General features: G+C 39.7%; 1 protein-coding gene across 4 annotated transcripts in view; it reads left to right on the top strand.

Moving 5' to 3' along the window:
- UPF2 (UPF2 regulator of nonsense mediated mRNA decay) overlaps nt 1-12,891 on the top strand; it is a 72,480-nt gene that overhangs the window by 46,958 nt on the left and 12,631 nt on the right. For all 4 annotated transcript variants that reach the window (XM_064443036.1, XM_064443028.1, XM_064443047.1 and 1 more), the window contains exons 17-20: nt 1,551-1,655; nt 2,587-2,685; nt 4,417-4,584; nt 9,510-9,651. In XM_064443036.1, coding sequence (XP_064299106.1) covers nt 1,551-1,655; nt 2,587-2,685; nt 4,417-4,584; nt 9,510-9,651 — 514 coding nt within the window. The remainder of the gene's footprint in view (nt 1-1,550; nt 1,656-2,586; nt 2,686-4,416; nt 4,585-9,509; nt 9,652-12,891) is intronic.

Below are 12,891 nucleotides of genomic sequence, written 5' to 3'. Positions count from 1 at the left end.
GAGATGCCTTCAGTTTTTTGGCATGAAAACACTTTCAGATAACTTTATCTGTTGCAGAAGCAAATGTATTGACTAGATGGCAAAGCAGTCATGCAGGAAAATTAACAGGTGTTTAGAGTGTGCCTGTGAATATGAATAATATGAATAAATAAATGATTTATGGAGTATAAAAACCTTTCTTGTTTACTGTGCCAAATAATCTGTTGAATCAAAAACGGTGGAGCCACTTAAAAATAGGTGTGTACATAGAAATTCTAACTTGTCACTATGACACAGCAAAGTTGACGTGATAATGGTAGTGTTAGGAGAAAATGAGTTCATCGAGGAAATAGGAAACACTTTTTTTCCTTGCTTGGATTGGTTGGTTTACTAGTAAGATTTCTTTCAGGCTGTGCTTCTCAGCATTACAGTTCCTGAAGTTTGGCTGGGTTTGTGCCTTTACCCACAAATTAATATCACTAGAATCATAAATGGTTGGGGGGTAGGGAATGGACTTCTGGAGATCTTCTTGTCCAACCTCCCTTGCTCAAAGCAGGGGCACCTACAGGAGGTTGCCTGAGGCAGTGTCCAATCAAGTTTTGAATATTTTCAAGGATGGAGGCTCCACAACCTTTCTGGGCAGTCTGTTCTGATGTTTAAACACCATCACAGTAAAGAAGGCTTCTCTTACGTTAAAATTAAATTTTTCAACTTGTGGCCATTGCCTCTGGTTCTGTCACTGGGCACCACTAAGAATCCAACTCCGTTTTCTTTGTACCTTTCCTTCAGGTACTTATACACATTTTGATCTCCCACCTCACCCCAAACCTTCTGTTCCCCACACTAAACACCACCATCTCTCTCAGCCTCTTCTCCTATAAGAGGTGCTCCAGTCACTTAGTCAACTTCACGCCTATTGCTGGACTTGCTCCAGTATGTCCATATCTGTCTTGTACTGGGGAACTGGAGCTGCGTGCAGCACCCAAGATGTGTCTTGCCAGTGCTGAGCAGGTGGGAAGGATCACCCTCTTTGAGCTGTCCACAACACTTTTTCCTAATGCAGCGCAGGGTGCAGTCAGCTGCCTTTGCTGCAAGGGTGCATTGCTGGCTCTTGGTCAGTTTGTTGTCTGCCAGGACCTCAGGTCCTTCTTTGCTGAGCTGCTTTCCCAGTGGGCAGCTTCTAGCCTGTACTAGTGAATGGGGCTGTTTCTCCACAGGTGCAGGACTTTGCATTTCCCTTTGTTGAACTTCATGAGTTCTTGTCAATCCATTCTTCCAGCATGTTGAGTTCCCTCTGAGTGGCAGCACAATCACCTAGTGTATCAGCCACCGCTCCCAGTTTTATGCTATACATTTGTGAAAATGTCAAAGGCAAGTGAGGTCAGACTGAAACGTTAAATACAAAACACAACAAATTTAGTAAGACTAAACTGAACTGAACAGGTTCGGATGGGGAGAGCGTAGGAAAGGTGCAGAAAACGTGTATGAGGGTTCATATGCAAGTGGTCTTTTTTGTTTTCAAACAGTCAGAAGTTATTCTATTCTCAAATTTTAAACATTGAATATTTCAGGAGGGCTCTGACAATGAGGAAGAAGAAGGTGAAGAAGAGGAGGAAGAAAACACAGATTATCTTACAGACTCAAATAAGGAAAATGAAACTGATGAGGAGAATACAGTATGTATTGTTACTTCAGATAAGTAATTGTCTTTTTATCTTTGGCTTTTTTTACTGAACGCTTTTTGCCAATGCTCTTATAACATACCTGGGAAAACATGGCAAGAACACTTCCTGCTGTTTTTTCAGATGCATTTTGAGCTTATTTTTGTATTTGCAAACTTCAGTGATTACCTTCTGAAAATATTTATGCTGTCAACTTTACTAGAACATGTTTTCACAGGACCAGGCACTTTCACAGGTAGCTAGACTGGAAAGGATTGCATAAATGACGGTTTTGCAATGCCAGCAATGATAGCAAACTGATACGGTACAACAAGGTAAACTAGTTACTCTGCACTAGATTGCAAAACTGAAGAGGAGACAAACCAAGAAGTGTAAAATTCCTAAAATACAGATTTGGGATTGGCAGATCATAACATCTGTAGCAAAAAAACCATCCAGTTGAGCCTGACTTGCAGTTACACAGTAAGAAACGAGATAATCATTATAGAACAATGTGTTGGGGTACTGACTTGAAACAGTGTGGTTTTGTTTTGTTGTCATATTGTGTTTTCCAAATACTGAAGGACAATATTTGTCTTGAAAAGACCATCTAACTTTATGGATTTAATGGAAGAATTAGTTAAATTAGGCCATGGTATGGATAAAACTTTGCTTTGTATTGTTGCTGTATCTCAAATGTGTACATGCGCGTCTGTACAGGTACGGTAGTGTGTCAGAATGAGTGGCCAGCCTTTGTAACAATTGATGCAATAAATGTCAGAAAATATTTCTTCAAGAAAATAATCTAGGCTGAAAACATTTTTCTTTGACAATTTTTTTTAAGCTTTTGATATGTATGATATGGAAGCAGTAAGGATATTTTAACCCTGAATATTAATATTTCTGGATCTAATGTAATAGAAGGGTTTTTTTCCCTTTGCAATAGGAAGTAATGATTAAGGGAGGAGGACTTAAGCATGTCCCTTGTGCAGAAGATGAGGATTTCATTCAGGCATTGGATAAAATGATGCTGGAAAATCTTCAGGTATAAATATTTATTTTCTTAAATTAATTTGCTGTACAGCTAACTGTATTTGACTTTTTTTAAAGTAAATAAATGCACAGCTTACCATACTAAAGAACATGGATTTTTTTTTTCTTAGTTGTAGCTTCTCTGCAATTGACATGTTCGGATAAGTAGCTTTTAGTGAAATAGCTGTTAATTGTATTGTTTGCCCAGTGAATGTATGACATGCTGACAGATATTTTATTGGATGAATAACAACTGCATCTGATACTATGCAATGCTTCTGACTTTTTAGACTTTATCCTAGACTATCTAAGCCTAGGTTCTAATATGTTTAAAATGTAGCTGCATTTAAATTTACATAACCTTTGAGTCCTGTGGTTTTTTTTTCAGTCACATCTGGCAAATATTTAAGTATTGAGTGTTGCAAGCCCTGTATGAACAACACATTAATAACATGCTACCAAAAAATCTTGAATGTAGAATGTCCATTCTCAAGTGTGTTTAATCAGGTCCCCCATAGTCTTCTCCTGGAGAAATTGATGTGTTGTGGCCTAGACAAGTGGTCTGTGCAGTGGGTGGGGAACTGGCTGACAGGCCGCACCCAAAGGGTGGTGGGAAATAGCTCCTTTTCCAAGTGGCAACCTGTCACTAGTGGAGTCCCACAGGGATTGATATTGGGCCCAATGTTATTTAACATCTTTATAAGTGATCTGGATAACGGCATCAAGTGTAGCCTGATGAAGTTTGCTGATGACACCAAGTTGAGTGGGGAAGTAGACACTCCAGAAGGGAGAGCTGCTCTGCAGGGAGATCTGGATAGGCTGGAGGAGTGGGCCAGCAAGAACCTTATGAAGTTCAACAAGAAGTGTAAGGTCATGCACCTGGGAAAACATAATCCGTGAGTGCAGCACAGACTGGGATCCACCTGGCTGGAGAGCAGCTCTGTAGAAAGGGACCTGGGGGTGCTGGTGGACAGAAAGCTCAACATGAGCGAACAGTGGCTGCTGTGGCCAAGAAGGCCAACAGGATGCTGGGTTCCATCAAAAAGGGCATCGCCAGCAGAGAGAAAGAAGTCATTATCCCACTCTACTCAGTGCTTGTCAGGCCACACCTGGAGCACTGCGTGCAGTTCTGGTCCCCGCTATACAAAAAGGATGTGGCCAGGCTGGAAGGGGTCCAGAGAAGGGCCACCAAGATGATCAAAGGACTGGGAAGCTGCCATATGAGGATAGGCTGGGAGAGCTGGGTTTGTTCAGCCTTGAGAAAAGGAGGCTTAGAGGGGATCTCATCCCCGTGTACCAGTACTTAAGGGGTAGCTACAGAGAAGACGGAGACTCCCATTTACACAGAGTCCCATGGAGAGGACAAGGGGGATGGACACATGTTGCTCTTGGGGAGATTCCGGTTGGACATGAGAGGGAAATTTTTCACAGTGAGAACAGTCACCATGGGAATAATCTCCCCAGGGAAGTGGTTGACTCGGCCACACTGGACAGTTCGAAGACTCGGCTGGACAGGGTGCTGGGCCATCTTGTCTGGGCTGTGCTCTTCCCAGAAAGGTTGGGCTAGACGATCCCTGAGGTCCCTTCCAACCTGGGATTTTGAAATAAAGCCTAATATATTTATTTATATATTACACTGTTTCTTGGAAGGTTAAAACTTTTCTCAGTCATGACAATATGAATGTTGCCAGACTGACATTTTTAGTACCTGATCATTTATAGAATTTACTTTTTTTTTTTATAGCAACGGAGTGGCGAATCTGTTAAAGTACATCAGTTGGATGTTGCTATTCCTCTGCATCTCAAAAGTCAGCTGAAGAAGGGTCCCCCGCTTGGAGGTGGGGAAGGAGAGTCAGAATCTGGAGACACAATGCCATTTGTCATGTTAACACGAAAAGGCAACAAACAGCAGGTAAGAGTTCACGTAAGGTATAGGTAATGCTTAAATAAACAAATAAAATCCGTTCACTTTTCTGAAAGTCACATTCTGCAACTTGTGAAGTCAGAGTTTTTTGTTTCTTCATCCTTTAATCAGATTAGGTTGCAGACATCTTAATTTTGATAAATAGATAACACCGTGTGTAGTTTCTTGGAATTCTTGGTTGTTAATAGAAACCATGTAGGAAAATTCTGTGATTAAATTATACCGCTATTGATTACATTTCATGACCATGCCAGCAGGGCAGTGGAACGTTTTATATCTTTGTTAAACATGGTTGTTGAAGATGGATGCTTGTGGTTAGTGGACTGCCACTGGAAGTTAAAAGGAGTAGAAAAGAAAAGGAGAAGGAATATTCCAGAATCTTCAAAACTTTATAGATTTTTCTGAAAATACGTTCAGCTTCTAATCAAGATATATGGTATTTGCGACATTCCATGTCCTAAGTAACTGCCACTTGGTTGAATTTGTTCAGCTTGGAAAAAAAAATCATTATCTCTGAAGGCTTTTTTAGGGGGCTCTTCCAGAAGTTGCTGCGTGAATCTCTCAGAAACGTAAATGGAAATCACGTTGATAAAACAAATACACCTCTTGCTTCATGCAGCCAAGCTATACATTTGTCTTGGCTTTTTTCTCTAGTACATGTTTGAATTTTCCTGGATAAGCAAACGCATAGGATGCAAATCAATACCTAACACATTCCGCATGCATTTCTGGTCAAGGTTGAGGTTCTTTAAAGAAACCTTTTCATTTTGGTGGTATAAATTGATGATGAAAGTGAATGACACTAGTGACTTTTTGTGGAAAGCGAAGCCAAGGCATTGTTTTATTCCATGCATCTGTGCCTTTCAAATATTTAGATCTATGTCCTCCATGCCATTACTTTGTTTTGATTTCTGTTACCTGAATTGTGACAGCAGTGTATCAGTTGAGGTATATAAAGCTGAAGTAGAATTTTCTCTTTCTCCATGTGAAAGACACTTTAAAAATCTGTGTAGAAAGTGAGGTCTGTTTTCATAAAACCCTTGAACTATTGATTCCGTGATTCCCAATCTGTCTCTAAGCCTCATTAATCTGTAAAGAAAATGCTGTGCTATGTAAGTGCTCTGAAAATATAAGTGGTGATACCTATTTGCATGGGCACATACATGGCGGCATTTAGTAGTGGTCATTAACTGATTTCCTTAGTACATTTGTTGGGTTATTCTGTTTTCCTGGAACTTGATTGTTGTATACAAAGTTCTACAGAAGCTTTGAGTGGGGAATTGTAACTGTTGTCATTGGGCTGAGAAGGGGTTTAAGGGAACTCCATTAAAAGGAAGTGGTGTTTAGCTTTTTCAGGATAACTTACTGGAAGTATCTATAGTTACCAAGAATTTTAGGATCTTCATATTCTGTGTGAGGGGAAAGTATTGCTGAAGTGTGGCTTCAAAAAGAAAGCAGAACTTGTTCAGGAGCTTTCCCTGCTCCACCCCCAATATTTGCTTTTGGGAGTAGGCTCTTCCTGCCAAAACTCCTCTCAGTGTTTCTAGAAATGTAGAAAACAGTTGCTTTATAGACTACTTCAGTTCTTGAGTCAGTGAAAGGCTTCTTTGTCCATAGTTCGGTATTGAGAAAAGAAACATATCTTCGTAGTCAGTTTTAATAGAAAAATAACCAGGAAAGAAAAGGTGGAGTTGAAAAGAAAATAAGTATTCCTTCTTATAGTACTTTATTCTGCTCACACACATTTAAAATAAGCACAGAGTTTTGAAGTGATGGGTGCATGCTTTATGGTTAAGTTATAGCTGTAAACTTTCAGCTTTTTTAAAACAGTCAAAAGGAGTTTGAAGACAACCTGGAAGGCTGTAAGTAACTTCTCATCTGCAGTGTCACTGGAATGATAGGCATCACTACCTCACTACCACATCAACCTTAACCGCTTTCTACGTTAGTACTTGGTTTGGTCTCTGTGTTCTTTGTCAACGATGCTGCTGAAACTAGAAATCTTCACCGTAAGAAGTACTTACTGATGAAAATGGATCATGCTGTGCTTTCTTCTGGAGGTTAATATTTGGTAGTTGAGGTCCAGTCCCTAAATACTCAGCTTACGTGCCGGTGTTCAGCTGGACTTAGTGGAACATTGACAACTCATGGTTTTTTTTTAAGCAACACAAGAACAACTGACTGCTATTTACCAGCAGCATACAACATGAATTAATAGTCATTGCAGGCTGATAGTAACAGGGACACCATATTTTATTATTTTCTGTCACACTGAGATGTACAAAACCAGGCAATAGCAAGGATATTGGGTAGACCAGTGTCTTGCAACAGGTGGATGGGTTTTCTCACCCGTCAGCTGTAGCAAAGAAGTTGTATGACAAAACTTACAAAACTAGTAGCAGTAGAACTGAACATGGTTATTGGAAATTAGACCATGGCATCATGATACATCCACAAGCCGTGACGGAGCAAGAGGAAAAAAGAAATATTGCCGTCATAACGGGTCAGAGCTGAGGTCTGTCTAATACCGTTTGATGTTTTTGAAACTGGTCCAAACGTACCACGTAGGTGTGAACCAAGGTGAGATGTAGACAGCAAAAAGTCACCTAGTGTCAAGAAATTTGGTTAATACCGATGACAAAAGATTTCCTTTCATTTCAGAGATTTTTAGAATAAAATAAAAGCATACCATGAAAGAACGGTAATACGGTAATATCCGTGGAATGCTCAAGTCTGCCCTTGAATGTGAAGTTCTTTATCACAGTGACATTTTTATGAAATCTGTAATCTAGTCTTCTGAATGATCATTTTTGATCTTTCTTCAGTTTGCCGTCTTCTGAGTGAAGGACTTATGGTCTGTCCTCATCTCACAGATTTTATAAGAGATTCTTAATATAGCTCTTTACTCTTTGCAACTTGGAAATGTTTCGTTTGCTCAGTAATCATCATAGCCGTTGGTAGTTGTCATCAGTGATTTGATTTCAGATGGCAACTGTCTGATTGCCTTGAGATAGTGACTCAGTGATATTTTGTTAATTACCAGTTTGTTGGTTTTTGTACCAGTTTCTTCCATTTGCACCCTTCTATATTTCAGTTTTCTTTTTTCTACTTTAAGTATCCTGCCTGAAAACGCTTAGCAATGCCATTAAGCTGATAAATCCATAGAACAGATAAAATATAAAGGACATGTTAAGATGAACGAGGAGCTTAACTGTGAAGCTAGGGAATTATTTTTATCATGAAATGCTGCTAATGGGTTAGTTATTTGTGTAGTTTGCATAAAGCTCACTTGATAATGCCTGGGAACATGCATAGTCTGCTCAGCAATAAGTAACTAAAGCTTCCTTTTCTGTTGGAATTTCAAGAACTTTCATTTTCATTCTTACACACACACCTTAATACCAAGCTTGCATTTATATTCAATATAATATGCCATTAACCCCCTTGCCCCAAAAAACCCCAATCTTCTGCCTGATCTGCCTCGTCTAGATAAATCCTTTAGTTGATCAGGTTTCACTGTACCCAGGGTTTTCTCAGGTCTTTGCAAGAGTCTGTTTTAACTGTTCCAAACAGAGTTTATTTTCAAATGCTGCATCTGAGTACTTCGTCTTCTCACGCTCATCATTCATCTGCTGCTAGGGGGGCACTACTGTCTAATAGAGACACCCTGAGATTTCTTTGTAATTATTACACTAAATACCATGCACAGAGAGGATTTCACTTTTACTGTATACCTGCTCAACCAGAGGTTTTGATAATGTATCATTCTGTCTGCAGCTCTTGACAGTGTAGCAGAAAAATAGCAGAGCAAATTTCTGAGTGTTCTATTTCTGTGGAAATAGATCTCAGATGACAAGAACAAGCAGCAGGATTCAGAGTAGTTTGTGGAATACTGAGAGTGATTATCCGTAAATGCATTACCCTACTTAGAGCATGGAAATACTTACTTCTAATGGACATGCAGTTCAAGGAGGAAGTGAAAATTTTTTAAATATGTTCACAAACTTTAGCATTAAGGGGTTTCTAAAAACTATTGTTTCAGTTGCAGATAAGATTAAGAATCACTTCTCTGTTTTGGAACAATTGTAAAAAACAATTTTGTGGAGATAAAACCTTGGATTTTGAGTCTGAGGAAAAAGAAAGCATCTTCTCTATGCCTCTGAAAAATCTCAGCCGTATTTGTCAGAGAGAGGGTACTTCTGTAGGAGTAGTAAAAGCTTGCCTTTAATATAGCTTACGGCAAATCAGATAGTGTCGAATGTGTAGTGTGGATGTTTGGGTGTGGGCGAGGAGGAAAAGATTAAATTCGACACCACAGTTGTCTACAGGCTACTAAGAAGCACTGTAAAAGGAAAAGCCGAGGAATACCAGGGGATATCTGAATGCTTGGAACATTTCTCCTCTGTTTTCTCAAGGGAGAATAGTAGAAATTGGGCTCAGGAGCTTCATCTATTTGGAAGGTAGAGACCTTTGGAAGGAGGTGCAGCTTTCTGAGTCAGTGATGGTGCTTTTATTTCAAGACCAGTGTAATTCACTGAGATGGTATTGGCTTGTATGAAAATAAGAAATAAAGCACATAGCTATGTGCTCCTGGTGAAAGTTAATCAGTGTTGTTTTCATAAATACTGTGTGTAATAGTCTTTTGTCTTAGCAGTACATCAGTCTTTTTCATATGTTCTGTGTGTCTTTGCGAGGTCTGAATATCTTGTATTTTCTCATGCTTCCTTATGCGAAATAATTTTTAAAAAAAAAAACCAACCAAAACCAACAAATACTTTCCAGTAGAAACTTCTGTAAGAAGTGTCTTATCACAGTCACCTAGAAATAACCATAACCCCTCTATATTTTGGATTGGTTTGTGGTTGGGTTTTTTTTTCTGTGATGGGCACTTAAAAACTTATTTTCATTTTCAGTTTAAGATCCTAAATGTTCCAATGTCTTCCCAACTTGCTGCAAACCATTGGAACCAACAGCAAGCTGAACAGGAGGAGAGAATGAGGATGAAAAAGCTCACTTTGGATATCAATGAACGGCAAGAACAAGAGGACTACCAGGGTAAGAAAATCACCAAGTACTTAATTTTTATTTTCGGAGGAACTTTAGCAGATCTACAGAAATACTATTTTTGATAATTAGCAGTTCAAGTTCTGAATAGGGATTTGCAATACCTCATGGAAAACCTGTATTTTAGTTTGTCATTCATTATTTACTGCCTGGTCTCTGTGCTTGAAGAAGTTTTTATAGCTCTTCTGTGAGAGGGAGCTTGCAAGCGGGCCTCAGATCTTAGCATTTCCACTTATTTTGGGAAAGGGGAAGAACTGAGATTGTTTCCTTAAAAATAAGATAACAGAAAATTAATCTGATATTTGTGGCATTGCCTCCATTACTGCAAGACAATTGAGTTGGATACAAGAGGAGTTAATTTGGTGCAACTGGAACCCTGCTTTTTAGATGTTAATACGTATTTTAGATAAGAATAGTATTTAGACCCTTCAGCCTTACTAAAACTTGCAAATACTAAGAGGTGACCTTCACCTGAGAAAAAAACTGTCACCTCAGCTTCATATTGCTGAAGATTCTAGGAGTGCTACAAATGTGGAGTATAAGAATAAATCAAGAGAATGAAGGTTTCATATAAATTATATGACCTAATTTGTTTTTTAATGATATGTAAGGCAGGCATTTTGGAACCTGGACAGATTGAAGCAAGCAGTGAATACAACAGATGATATAGCCCCTAACCTGGTGCACTTGATGTGTTTGGCTGTTGGGTCTGAAGAAACCAAAACAAACCACCCAACTTTCCTTGGCTTACTTGAATAGTAAACAAAGCCTGACCAGTAACACTGATGTATTCAATTCTTTTTTAGAATTTCCATTTAGCATCTCCAAAGCTCTTGCTCTACTTTTTTGTAAAAACATTGCAGTCTGGTGGTAATCGCAATGTAAATAGTTAATTACCAGGAAATATCCTTTAAGGTATTTCGTGAAAGGTCATTATTCATCAAGAAATGGGAAATCTAAATTAAAGCAGCTCCAACTCTATAAGCACTGTGGAATCTAACATTCCTTTCAGAACTTCGATAGTACAGGAACTAAATGTGTAATTGTAAAAAGGAGTATTTTTTCCAAAGTGAGTGTCTACAGAGCTCTGATATGGTAACACAATATATTCTTAGTATTAAATATCATAATCAGCTTAAAAAACATCTTTTCCAAGACACTCCCTCTTATAAAGCTCAGTCGTGAAAAAGGAAGAGAAACAGTAGACTTCAGAATTAGATATTTCAGCACTTTTCTCAGACTTTTTTTTTTTCCTCATTAATGATATTTCTCATATTTTTACTGATCAGGGCATTTGGGTTTTTATGCCTTGTCATATGACCTTGTGTTTAAAACGAGCCTGTCTAATTTATGGTTTTATTGTAAGCAACTGTACTTATTATCCAAAAAAGGATCACGTTGATTTTGTCCAAGACAAATGAATTAGACAACTGATACCAATTGATAACCAGCAATAGGCAATTTTTTCTTTTAACTTTCTCGTAGATTTTCTAGGTGCTATGAGTATAGGGGGAAAATTAATACCGAAGAAATAAGTTCTATAATTGACATCCATTTTTGGAAGAGCTGTCGATTCTTTTTTTATTAACCTGGGTGATATACACAGTAAAACCAAACTAAAAAGGACCTTTTAATCAGGTTAAATCAAACAGGCCAAGTTACATTCCTCTTCAGAACTGTTTTATTTAGATTTTGTGCAGTTGATTATTACTTTCAAAGAGTCAGCCCGCCTGTAACAAGTTGGTACTTATCCATTGAAAGAAAGAGCTGGTTTTAAGTTTCTGTTTCCAGCTTTGAAGTTACCAAGGGAGGAAGAAGTCTCAGTTTCTGGAAGAAGGCCTTAGGGTTGTCCTAACATTTGCATGTACATTTAGGTTTTTTTTCGTCTGCACAGGGTAGCTAGTAGATGAAAATTCACCAAAGTAGTATCAGATAATAATCTAATACTTCAGCAATATTTATTAGTATTGCACTTTTTAATTTAGAGAAATGTTAGGAATTAGGCGACTCTGTAGTTTAGACTAGTATTTTTCTGTGTAGATTTTTTTTTTTCTTCACTAAAACCAAAGATGGGTGACACACTAATACACTGTGCTCCTTGGCCGTTTCTTCCTTGTGTTATCTTCTCAGTTATTCAACGTCTCAGTCACGGACTTCTCACAAACCCCAATACTTTCTTCCACCTACAGTGTGGAAAACAGTAGAGACAGGCATGGACGCACTTGCTCGTTCATTACTTGCTTCTAGCAACTGGCTGACAACGTACCATAATCTTTTCTTATTTCTTCCTGGGTCTTGTCATTGCCGACAGAGATCTCTCCTGCAATTCAGAATTGTGTTGAAGGATGTTATTTCACGATGTTTACAAAAATGGACTGTCATTGTGTTGAATGGCTTTCTTTGCCTTTTCCAGGTGTTGACAGGAGAATATACAGAGTGTGGATACATGGTTTATTAACTGTTGACACCAACATTGTATGTTGAATCACAGAATGGTAGGGGTTGGAAGGGACCTCTGGAGACCCTCTCGTCCCACCCCCTGCTTGAGCAGGCACACCCAGAGCAGGGGCACAGGACCGCGTCCAGGTGGGGTGTGAATGTCTCCAGGGAAGGGACTCCACTGCCTCTCTGGGCAGCCTGTGCCACTGCTCTGGCACCCACACAGGAAGGAAGTTTTTCCTCATGTTTAAGTGGAACTTCCTGTGTTCCACCTTGTGCCCATTGCCCCTTGGCCTGTCGTTGGGCACCACTGAAAAGAGTCTGGTCCCGTCCTCTTGACACCCACCCTTCAGATATTTATAAGCATTGATGAGATCCCCCCTCAGTCTTCTCTTCTCCAGGCTGAACAAACCCAGGTCTCTCAGCCTCTCCTCATGAGGGAGATGCTCCAGTCCCCTGATGATCTTCGTAGCTCCTCAACTGGACTCTCTCCAGTAGTTCCCTGTCCTTATTAAACTGGGGAACCCAGAACTGGACGGAGGACTTGAGATGTGGCCTCACTAGGGCAAAGCAGAGGGGGAGGATAACCTCTCTCACCCTGCTGGCCACACTTCTGTTAATGCACCCCAGGACACCGTTGGCCTTCTTGGCCACAAGGGCACGGTGCTGGCTCAGGGTCACCTTGCTGCCCACCAGCACTCCCAGGGCCACCTTAGTGAAGCCGCTTTCCGGTACATCAGCCCCCAACCTGTACCGGTGCAGGGGTTCTTCCTCCCCAGGGGCAGGACCTTG

The sequence above is a fragment of the Phalacrocorax carbo genome, chromosome 1 (genome assembly GCF_963921805.1).
Source record: "Phalacrocorax carbo chromosome 1, bPhaCar2.1, whole genome shotgun sequence".
NCBI lineage: Eukaryota > Metazoa > Chordata > Aves > Suliformes > Phalacrocoracidae > Phalacrocorax > Phalacrocorax carbo.
Note: the sequence above shows the minus strand (reverse complement) of the source record. Positions and strands in the feature narration are given on the sequence as shown.